The sequence below is a fragment of the Sminthopsis crassicaudata genome, chromosome 2 (genome assembly GCF_048593235.1).
Source record: "Sminthopsis crassicaudata isolate SCR6 chromosome 2, ASM4859323v1, whole genome shotgun sequence".
NCBI lineage: Eukaryota > Metazoa > Chordata > Mammalia > Dasyuromorphia > Dasyuridae > Sminthopsis > Sminthopsis crassicaudata.
This window is the reverse complement of record NC_133618.1, coordinates 509052561-509064744: the sequence shown is the minus strand read 5'-3', so window position 1 is coordinate 509064744 and position 12184 is coordinate 509052561. Positions and strand designations below refer to the sequence as shown.

The following is a 12184-nucleotide window of genomic DNA, read 5'->3' as shown; positions in this document are numbered from 1 at the left end:
CACAGGTGGAGAACACGAAGATGTTAGGTCACTCCAGCCCAACATAGTTAGGATTTGAATTTAAACTTACTGATTTGTAATCCTAACATTTCCATAGAGAAACTATTTCTTCATAGGAAGTAAACTGTACAATCATACCTCTTCTTTACTCATTCTCTGTCCCTTCCCTCCATACTCAGGAAAGATTAAATACACAGTCCTGAGTCTACAACTGCCTTGTTAGCAGGATTTGAGAACAGGTTGACTGGTGCAGTTAGGAGGTGCAATGCACAGAATGCCAGGCCTGGAGTCAGGAAGTCTCATCTCCCTAAGCTCAAATATGACCTCGGACTCTTACTAGCTGTGTGAGCTTGGGAAAGTCACTTTACCCTGTTTGCCTCAGTTTCCTCACCTGTAAAATGAGATGGAAAGGGAAATGGCAAACCACTCCAGTGTCTTTGCCAAGAAAATGGAATCACAAAGAGTCTGACATGATAGAACAACAAGTGCTTAGGGGAAATTTCTATAATGGAAATCTATTAGGACAAATGTCTAGGAGCAAAGCAACAGGTTAAATCTGAAGTAAAGTCCCTATTGCAGAGGGTGTAAAAGCACTTCAGGAATCTACTACATACATGTTTGCAATCCAGCATTCAGCTACTGATACAAACACAAGCCATGTCTCCATCCCTTAAAGCAAATCAGATCCACTGCCTAGTATGACACCCTGAAACCACACAGGCAATTTGTGCCTGTCAAACCTGAGGCTGGCAAAAAAAACACCAAAAACTTTAAATTCTAACCTCTCCAGGAGGGAGAATTCTAAGAGAACATTATGACAACATAACCATAATATAGGAGAATGCTCTTGACCCACCATCATCATAGGAATTAGTGGAGACTGGGTTCTCTATCCCCTTCCTTTCTCTCTTGTCCAGATCCCCTCTGACTAAGGGCACACCTTTTTGAGCTAGAGGAATGAGTCTATGACAATACAAAACACAAAACTAACCTGTGGCCTTGGTGGCGGTTAAGATCTTATTTAATATTTAAGTTCATAAGCCTCAGAGTTGTAGAAAACATTGGGTCCATAGGATTCTTAAGTTAACTCATATTACCACCTTCTAAAAGCCATATAGCATACAGATCAACAGAACAGCTAGTTCCTATGCTATTAATTTAAATCATCCCTATCTGAAAGCTTCAGACAAGAAAAAAGATGAATTAGATCTGTGGTTCTATAACTGGATATACTAACAACTCTATTAGATTCTTTCTAGAAAGTTCAACTGAAAAGTTGGGGCAGGTTCTAATTGTTTATTAGAGGCCTCCAAATTCTGGCCTAACTTATTTCTAAAGGCATTTAGGATTCAAGGACTATAGTTTCTAACCTAAACTCATGTCAGTAGCCTAATGCCTTTAACCAAATTCCATTCTGTCTCTGGGTCTCAGTTTCCCTATCTATAAGATGAGCTGGACATCATCTCAAATCAGTCTCTGATCTTATTTCTTCCTCTTGGCCTGGTTTCTAAGAATATATTCTTCATATTTATTCCCCTATGAACCCTTGGATGCAGACAGTTTTTCCTTCCTCAACCTGTTTTAGATAAACAGCCTGTCCTTTTTTCCTGCTTATGACCAAACTAATGTGTATTGTGTGGAAGGGAATCTCCTCTTGTAATAATCTCTGGCAAGATTTTTCCATTACACAGTTGGGAATTCCCCTTAAAGAAGTTTATTCAGGAAGCCTATCAGGGAATGAGAATGAGGGAATGGATAGGCCATTCTACAGCAAAATGATTCCTTGATTAATTGGGGGAAGAGGCAAAAAAAATCCTTGATATGAAAATGTTACATTTGTTGTTCAGTTCTATCCAATTCTTCACGATACCATTTTAGGTGGTCTTGGCAGAGATACTGGAGTATGTTGCCATTTCCTTTTCCAGCTTTTTTTACCTATGAGGAAACTGAGGCAAATAGGGTTAAATGACTTATCCAGGGTCACATAGTAAATGTCAGAGGCTGGATTTGAACTCAGGAAGAGGAGTCTTCCTGACTTTGGGCCCAGCACTCTATCCATTGTGCCCTATAGCTGCTCTAATACAACACTGGATTTCCAAAAAGAAACTTGAGAGAGAATAAAAGTATCTCACAAATGAATTAGAAACAGACAAAGAATACAAATTTTGATTTCAAATGCAATGGACACCTTTGGCCACAGGTTAAATTACCTGATACTATTTATAGGGCTCTCAGAAGACACAGAATGGCCAGATGAGCTCAAAATTGGCTGCTAAATTTGTTATGCCTGGGTTATTATTTCTGCATTCAACAATTCACAAGAAGGGAACAACAAAAAAAGTTGGCGGCATGGAGGCTAAGAGTAATGGGGAAAATTCAAATCTGTCCTCCTCTTGGGACAGATCACCCATTCTCATGTGATCTCTTAATAGTCACTTTATATTTGTATAATATTTCACATTTTTAAAAGAGCTTTTATGAATATTACATTATTATATATCATATTGTTTATATAGAATATTAAATAAATAAAACTATAACAATATCAAATATAAAATTAAATTAAATACAAATATTAAATACAAAATTAAATATATAGCAATATTAAATGTACTCATTTGATTCTCGTAAAACTCTGTGAAGTCAAACAGGACAATGATTTTCTTATAACTAGATATGTGTACCTATACTGGGTCTGTAACCCAAAGAGATCATAAAAAAGGGAAAAGGACATGCACAAAAATGTTTATGGCAGCTTTTTTTGTAGTAGCAAGGAACTGGAAACTGAGTGGATGTCCATCATTTGGGGAATGGATTATGGTATATGAATGTAATGGATTATTGTTCTATAAGAAATGATCAGCTAGATGATTTCAGAAAAGTCTGGAAATGCTCACATGAACTGATGCTAAGTAAAGTGAGTAGGACCCAGAGAACATTGCACACAGCAACAAGAAGATTATGGGATAAGCAGCTGTGATGAACCTGGCTTTTTTTAACAATGAAGTGATTTGAGGCAATTCAATAGACTTGTGCTATAAAGAGCCATCTGCATCCAGAGAACTATGGAGACTGAATATGGATCAAAGCATAATATTTTCACCTTATTTTTGTTATTTGCTTGGGTTTTTTTCCTATTTTTCCCCTTTTTTTCACCTTTTGATCTGATTTTTCTTGAGCAGCTTGACAAATATGAAAATGTTTAGAAAAATTGCACATGTTTAACCTAGATTGAATTGCTTGCTGCCTATGGGATAGAGTGGGGGGAAGAAAGGAGAAGGGAGGGGAAGGTTTACAAGGGTGAATGCTGAAAACTATCTTTGCATGTATTTGGAAAAATAAAAAGATATTTTAAAAAACTAGATGTGTGATTTCTTTTCTGTATAGAGAGCTTCTTATCAGTGCAAATTAGCAACTGTTCTCCTATTTATACAGTTTTAATAGAGTTTCCAGGGGGAAGGAAGAGCTTAAATGCCTGGCACCAGGGTCACAGAATCATTAAGTAGCAGTGGAAGGACTTGAAGCTAGAATTCAGAAATCTGAGTTTGCCTCTTCCTATATCACATGGCTCTTATGGTACCATTTTGGTGGGGTTTATTCCCATTTTGTAGATAAGGAAACTGAGGTTTAGAAAAGGGAAGTTTTTACCACCAAAATCCTCAACATTGTGGAAATGGTTTTATCAATGAATGCACAACATTAAAGAAGATACGTGACTACACTTTACATCAGACTTGGAACTAAAATTTCCTTTTGTTAATAGGGGCTCCTTGAAAACAAGGACTATCTTGCTTTTTCTGTTTGTATCCCCAGCACTCACCACACTGCTTTTGCCCTCAGTAAGCACTTAACAAAAATTCCCCAGCCTCTATTCATTCCATTCAAGTTACCCAAGGTGCTACATTATAAGTGATAGTTTCTCCATCATAACAGACTCAATGAAAATGGTTCCAGATTCAACGTTAAGCAAAGTCTTAATAAGACGGAAACTGCTTCCAAAGATGCTCCCTAATGACACCCTGGCTTCTTAGGTACCACAAAGGGAATGATACTTTAATTTCTTATACTGTCTGGAATATCACTAGATAAGGCTTAAATGAATCACATTCTTCTTGGGGATTTTTTTTTTAAATGAAATAGCGATTGAAGCTTGAAAAAGGTTTTTAAGGTCATAGTCCATTCCCTAGGGAATAAATTTATTAAAATCATTCCCCAGGAGATGGAAAATACCCTAAAAGTATAAACAAACTCTAAAACTTGGGATAAATTCCTGAATGACCGATTTCTAGCAGTTCACCAAGAAAAACCTGTGCATGATTGGGAATGTCCTTGATCTGAAAGGTAGCATGAGAGAGTGAACACAGCTTTCCTCAAGCTGGCCCTTGGAACTTCCATCACAGACAGGGTCCTAATTTGGAGAGATAGTGCAATTAAATATAGAAGATATATTTTCAACCTACCCCTACTCTTATCAGAAAAATCTTAAATTTTTAAAAAAGAATCCAAACACTGCGTATCTAAAAACTCAACTCCACAATATCCCAAATAAGGTTTCCCTCTCTGCCATTATTATTCTCACCATTCACCCTGATACCTAAGGGAAATTCTCAAAATGCAAATATGTACTTTAATAGCTAAAGCTCTCATTGGGAGGGAGGGCCATATCCTAAGGCCTTATCCCTCCCCCAAAACTCAAAACTCTCAAATTAGTCAAAAGTAGGTTAAATTGCCACCATCTAAGTCTGATCTTATAAAGTGTGTGTGTGTGTGTGTGTGTGTGTGTGTGTGTGTGTGTGTGTGCATATGGGGTGGAGAGAGGAGTGTCTCTATGTACAGGAATGATAGGAGAAGTCCAGCATCCAATTCCCCCTTATAATAGATGGCTACTATAGTGCTCTTTTTTTTCCATTAACAGAAAAACAGCCCAGATATTAAGCTGTCTTCACCAGACAGCTGCAGATTACGGCCTCTCCAGGAAGAAATGGCATCAATAAATACAACAGAGCAGTCACTTTAAACACTTTACTGCCAATAAAAGCAAAATTATGAAAACAAATACATAGTGAATGTGAAAATAAAACCAAATAAACAGCATCGTTGTCTTGTGAGTTATATCAAAGTAGGAGAACTTCCTAACCACCTCCCTCCACTCTTCTCCCAGCCAGTTCCAAGGAGCAAACTACTGTGTTTGCAGATTTGCATTAACCCTGTGATGGTTTGTTGGTGTAAGGTGGAATAGTAGCCAGCTCAGCCAAAGAAACAAAAAACAAAAACAAAACAAAGAAAAAAGCCACAGCTTCTGTCTCCTCATTTGCTGCAAGGACACAGGAATGGCCTTTACTTTAGAGCAAGCCAGCTAGGCCTGAATCAGAATATCAGCTCCCAAAGTTAGGCATTATGTCCTTCGTTGAAATCACATCTTAGCCACAAATGTTTTTTCTTTGTCCCCCCCCTAAAAAAAACCAATTTAGATTCTCAAGATAACTTATTAGAAAGAATACGGTACTAAAAGTCAGGAGACCCAGGCTCTATCCTTTGCTCTACCATAAAGTCTAGCAAATCATTTTCCCCCTCTCTGACTTCTCAGGTTTTATATTTTTAGACCAGATCAGGGATTCTTAAGCTGATATCCATTGAACATGGATAGATTTTGGAAGTTTCATGAACTTGGATAAGGGGGGGAAATGCCATATTTATTTTCACTGACTGATAACTAGAATTTAGCATAGCCTTCCATTATGAAAGTAACATTAATTCTGTCAAAGAAAGGTTAAGAGCCTCTGTATTCTAAGGAGACTTCCAGATCTAACATCGTATAATAGCATATTTATCAAGACATCTCCAACATATCATGTGAATGAATCTCCAGTACTGAAAATGTGTATTTTATAATCGTCCTTTATGCCTTACCTAATATCAGTTATAGTATGTCCAGGTGTAGGTGATAAGGCAAACGGGAATAAAAAGTATCTGTGCTGGAGCTATGGAACAGTTTCTTATGGAAGAAATCCATCTTTCCCATCAAAACTTGACCTCTAATCCTGTGTTACAACAATCAAATCTGGGAAATATTTTGACTGACGTAGCCTTGTGAGAGGCCGTGAGATACAGAAAAAGTACTAAATTGGGAGATGACCATAGTTTGAATGCTGGTTGTTGTGCTATTCAAGCAAAACATAATCCCTATGGATCTCAGTTTCCACATCTTTTAAAATTCTGGGTTTGGATAATACAATTTCCAAAATTCCTCCCATCTCTAAATTCTGTCCATTATGATTTTGAAAGATCAGTTGTAGACTTAACTTTGGACCAGTCAAAGCTAGAGTTAATTGGGCATTAGTTAATCACAACCCTCTAGGGCTTGCTGGTGAAGTGGAGAGAGCACAGGAGAGAAAAATATTTGGTGCCCAAGATTTTGGCAGTAAGAATGCAAGTTACTTTGCTGGGCTTTGGATTTAATGAAAAACCAAATTCCTTAGAATAACAGGTTTAGCTGTTATAAGGTCTTAGCAGGGATGAGTTGGGGTTAGAAAGAAAACTAAAATAGTTGTACCTCTTTCCCTACTATAGAAGCAGTGAAGGTGGCCCAATGTGTAGAATATTAGACTTGGAATCAGGAAGCTTTGGGTTCAAATCTTGTTACAGCCATTGAGTGATAACTTAATCTCATTGCCTCAGTTTCCTCATCTGTAAAATGGGACTAATAATAGCATCTACTTCACTATTATAATTGTAACGTGACGGTAAGGATCAAATGAGAAAAGATGAAATGTTTTGCAAATTTCAAAGTTCTCTATATAAATGCTAGCTCTGAATATTACTATCTTTCCCTCAGGATCCTGAAATACCAGTCCTTCCATCCATGGTGGGACTCATCAAGATCAACTTTCAAAGCTCTAGATATTGGGATCCTTCAGATCCATGGCATTGCATTCCCTCCTATTTCAATTAGCCTAGGCACGGCCCAACCCTTGCCCATCTCCACTCACCAAGAAACCAGCTTCTCTTGCCCAAAATCATGTGATCTGCAGCTCTGGCTGCTGACGCTGTGCCAGCTGGGGGTGTCCAGTTCATTCTCCATCCGCTGTAACTGTGAGAAAGCACATTGATTCTCTGGAAGGACATATGCCCCGTTTTACCAGCTGCTTCCATGGCAGGGCTGAGTGGGTGGTGGGTGCTTGTTTTTCTAGACTAGCACACAGCCTGGCTCTAATTAATGCTACTATTTATTTCTCACCGCCTCTCAGAGGAGAAAGGCAAACAGTTTGCAAGCTGGGACATGCCCACTGTCTTGGAAAGTATTCAGCGGGCTGTGAAGATAAGACAGACCCCATTGCTTTCCCATTATTCGTATTCACCCACATGCTAGATAATTGCCTACAAAGGACTTATCACTAAGCAGCTGAAGCTTAGAATAGAGAGCTCCAAGGTCACTATAGCATCAAGCAACTGCCTTCCCAGCCACCTCCCAAAGGGCTGCTGAGCCTCTAAGCCCCCGGCCAATCAACAGCCCCCAATCTGGGAAAGATCCAAATTGGCTGGATCCTCTCATTAGTACTTCAGCGCAAACCATCCAAGCAAAGCCCCTAAGCTTCAGTGCCAGAGAAAGACCCCAGGAGAGAGATCTAATTGCAAAATGGATCAAACAGAACAACTTACCACGTGCCTGGCTCTTTGAAGGCTGACCCAAGCCAAGGCCACATCTGGGGAAATGACATGCAGATGCTGACAACTCCAGCGCACATCTAATGCCCATGTACCTCAAACCAAGTCTCCCCTTGGGCACACTGAGTTGTGTTTTTGGAATAAATTATGTAGCCTCTGAAAAATTCCTGGGCTGCTAAATACCTCTTGTAAAGTTTTTGCCTTTTAAAAACACAAATCAGTGCCTCCTTTCTTTGAACCTTGGTTTTAACTGGATCTGATTTTTTGCAATGTGAGACTTTTTTTCAATAAATATATCCATCAAATGTTACTATGATTCAACAACTGACACAAAAATGCTGATCAAAATTCAAAGAAACTCAAATGAAACAAAGCAGAAGGCAGATGCAAAATGTTAGAATAATACTATTCAATAATCAAGTAATTTGGGAAGATATAAAGGAAGAGTTTGGGGGGGGGGGAAATCAGATGGATGAACTGATTTAAGATAGAGATAAATGATGTCTGCAAATGACTTTAAACTCTTAGAGGAGTCACTGTAAATATGAAGATTACTACTAATTAAGACATTCCAAATGTAAATGTAAATGTAAAGTCATAAGTGACTTTAGTCGAATCTAATCCTTATACTCTGATTCCTTTTTTTAAATCTCTCTATAAATCAACCAAGAGTCCTAACAATCCTGATGAGATTCTTGAATACTTTCTGTGAGCCTGGTATTCTGAGCAAGCTATTGGATAACTCCATAGTCTCCTCCTCACATTTCCAGGTCTTTCCAAAGAGTGCTTCCTTTCATTTCAAACCCTATGCTCCCCAAAGCATGTTAACTAAGTACTACGTCACAACATATTTTAGTGTCAAAGAATAGAACATGCCTCTGAACTCTAAATTCAAAGAATAGAAGTTAGAGGGATCCATCTATTTTCCTCAATAGCCCCTCCACTCATTCGTGGAATAATCTCTTCTGACCAATAGATGCCTCATTTTCAGCCCAATCATGAAGACAATCTCATCCAGGATGACTTCTGCCTGGCCTACTGAACAGGACATGGGGTAGGAGGCCTATCCAATTATAGGACTAATTAATTGACAATAATGGTTTTTATGGGAAGTCAAAGTGGAATTCGATATTCCAGCAGAGGAATCTAACTTTTCTGCATTGGAAACAAAGTAGAATTAGTTTGTAAAATATATTTCAATTCTAAGATCCTGGGATCTGAATGTCAACATTAGAAAACTACAAAACAGCTTATCTTTCACTTTCTGTAGGTATTATCTTAAAATAAGACACCAGCTATCCCTGCTGAACATGATCAAATACATTCTTGACTTTCTGTCTGAAATATTTAAAGATATTTTAAGGGCTCAGACATGCTGTTTAGTGGTAAGATGTATTGTTGGAATGAAAAAAAAAAAACTTGAAATGTCTAATATAAACTAAGTATTTCCTTCTGCAGATTTGTTTGGTTTAATGGCAAACTTTTGTTTTATCCCTTGGAAAAAAACAACACAAGACGCCATATACCTGAATGGAATTAAATGTAAGATTTGGGATTGGAAGGGGTCTTTGAAGATCACCTAGCCCAATGTTCTCATTTTACAGATGAAACAATTGAATGCGACTGTGGTGAAGTTATCTGTCCAAATTCACAGGGCCAGGTGGGGGCAGAGACCTGCCTGACAAGCTTCATCTACAGAGAATTCTTCCTAGAATCTGAGAGTCCTTGTTGGTTTGACCAAGGAGTCTGAAGAAGCCCCATCAACTCAGAGTATGATTAGGCTGCTACACGAGGTCTGAATCCAGAATAGGATTGGAGTAAGAAATAAGAAACACATAAATACCTCTCCTTGCCCTCTGGATCTTTTCAGTTGGGTGAGTAGTTTAGGAGTGCAGTATAGGCATGGATATATACCAGCAGGTAACTCTACCTAACCCCCCCCAAAAGACACACTTTTAAGTTTAATCTGCATTATTAATATTTTCTCAATCATTTTCTAAAGTCTAGAAAATCAACAAAACAACAAATCACTGAAAATTGAATAATCAAGATTGTAACATGACCCTGAGAGAAGACTTTAAAATCTCTTCCTTTGTCTCCTACCGGACTGGGAAAATCTAATCTTCCTTTAGCAACTTCCTCCTGTCGGGTCCTTGAGAAAAAATAAATTCCCATAGACTATTCCCCATGCCTGGGACCTACTCTTTATATATTTCTACTCACCAAGCACCTTCCCTCGAGGATTAGATCAAATCCCATCTCCTCCAGAAAACTTTCATCAAAGGAAAGTAAGGAATCCTCTCTAACTGAAAATTATCTTTCCTTCCTCAAATATTCCTAAGATACTTAGTCTGAAACTCTCCTTTGCCTCCATCACATACATGTCAATAAGTATTTGGGTGCATATGGGATGTTCCTTAGCAAAGTGTAAACTGCTTGTCACCTTAATCTCCAGCAGAGACGGTAATGCTAGGTTTGTTTTTTTTGTTTTTTTTTTAATGGAAACACTGATAGGGAGTAGGAGTGAAAAGGATCTTTCTGGTTTATGGGAAAGAGGGCTTCATATTGAGACTTGCCCATAAATCCCTCAACCCATTCCAAAAGAACTGATTCTTCCCTTAACAAAAAACCTTCTCCTCCCCTCCCACTCCGTTCTTAGGCTTCCTACTCTGCAATTCAAGTGCTGGTTACTATGAAAGGGAGGAGGAGATATTGCTCCAGATAAAGACTCTTCTAACTGGCAGGGTGGTGACCTTCAAGGCGGTCCTGTGCAGAGGGGTGGGAAGTGAAGAAGGGGGAGAAAAGAAGTACTCTTAAGTGTCTGTGGCCTTTGGAAAAGGGCCTGACATGACCTGGGTTCAGGTAAAGTTTTCTTCCTAGCCCTGCTCTGCCCCATCTCCAACCACTTCCCCATCCACCACCAAAAGCCTAGTTCCAAATCACTCACCAATCAAAATATCTGATCGGGAGGAAGCAGCAGAGGAAGGTATCTGAGGGTTCCCCTTAGAGTCTGAGAGAGCCATCTGAAAATCCAAAGCAGCCACAGCCAACCCAGCGTCCTTTCTAGCCTGGTTGTTAGTTAGGCTGAGGCTGTTGCCGGAGGAACCCAGGCATCCCCGCCCAGCTCCGCCCTCAAACCAACCTAAAGGGAGGGGGGTACAGGGCGCGGTTCTCTCCATCCGGGTCCCTTTGTCTGGCTCACCTGCTTCACCTGGTGGACGCTACCCCGACAGCCCCGCCCCACTCAGGAGCCTTTGTAGAAGAAAGAAAGCATCCCTTTCCACCCCCAATCTTCCTCTTTTCCTCCTCCTCTAAGATTCTCCCCTCAAAAAAAGGGAAGGGAGAGTACCAGGGGACTCTTACCTGAGGCCTCAGGTAGACAGAGTTTTTCTGCCTTGATTGGATCTGCTCAGATGGAGGGAAGGAGCTCAAAGAACTGAGAACAACATTGGAGGTCATGTAGTCAAATACCATGGCTGATGTTTGATGTATATAAGCTCTATCCTGCAAACTGTTACATAAAATCATAGAATTTAGATATAAAAAGAACCTGAGAGATCATCTAGTTTAAAACTCTCCATTTTAAAGATGAGGAAACTGAGGCCCAGAAATGGTGGGTGATTTTTTTTTTTTTAATTCATCAAGTAATTAAGTAGCAGATTGAGATCCAAACTAAAATCCTCCCCATTCCAAATCTTTCCACAACACCATGAGTCAGCTGCCTTTTACCTCAGGCTGTCAAGGAATCCAGTGGAAAATGTCTGCTATTAAAGAAAAAAAAAAAAAAAAAGCTAAAGACAATTTCTATGCTATACTAGGAGTTGATTTCTCTGGGAGAGTTTTGTTTACAATGTCCCCTTTGTAAAAAGAAGGTGCTTCTGCATTCTTCAAAGAATCCCCCACATCCAAGATACACAATTATCACCCTAAAAGTGAAGGAGAATTTAGCATCCCAAGTCATCCTCATCTCTTAGCTAAGTTATCAGGTAAAATCAGAAACATCTTATAGTCAAACTGCTGTGACATAGGACTGATTTATATTCAACTCAGTGTAGCTATGAGTCCTTATTTTTAACTACTACAAGCCATGAGAAGAATGAGGGATGGGCTGAGAGAACAGGGAGGAGTTAACAGACTAGTGGTTGTAATAAGAGGAATGAACTGAGAATAAATTGGAGGAAGGTAAAACTCTGACTGGGGAATCTACTCTGTGAAGGCTTTCATTGAGATAAACTGTTTCTAATCTTACATTTAAGACTTGTTACCTTGGAACTTTTTCCTTCTCAGGGATGGAATTTCTTTTGTTCAAGTGCTAGGGAAGCTTTTACTATTCCTTACCCTGCATGATTTTTCCAAAGAGAAATTATAGCCTTTCTGCTCTCTGTATAAAAGATGTCAGTCAAGTACAATGGAAAGCACGCTTGGAGTCAGGTCTGAGATTTGACAAGCCTGTCACTTGCTATCTCTATGCCTCTAGGCAAATCATTGATCATTTTGAGCCTCAGTTTCCATAATGTTG

General features: G+C 39.1%; 1 protein-coding gene across 1 annotated transcript in view; it reads right to left on the bottom strand.

Moving 5' to 3' along the window:
* CCDC187 (coiled-coil domain containing 187) overlaps window positions 1-10844 on the bottom strand; it is an 85575-nt gene extending 74731 nt beyond the window's left edge. Inside the window, exons 1-3 of the mRNA XM_074284848.1 lie at window positions 10613-10844; window positions 7660-7703; window positions 6990-7090 (exon numbers count right to left, since the gene is read on the bottom strand). Of these exons, the coding sequence (XP_074140949.1) occupies window positions 6990-7090; window positions 7660-7703; window positions 10613-10844 (377 nt within the window). The remainder of the gene's footprint in view (window positions 1-6989; window positions 7091-7659; window positions 7704-10612) is intronic.
* Window positions 10845-12184: the final 1340 nt, after the last annotated feature.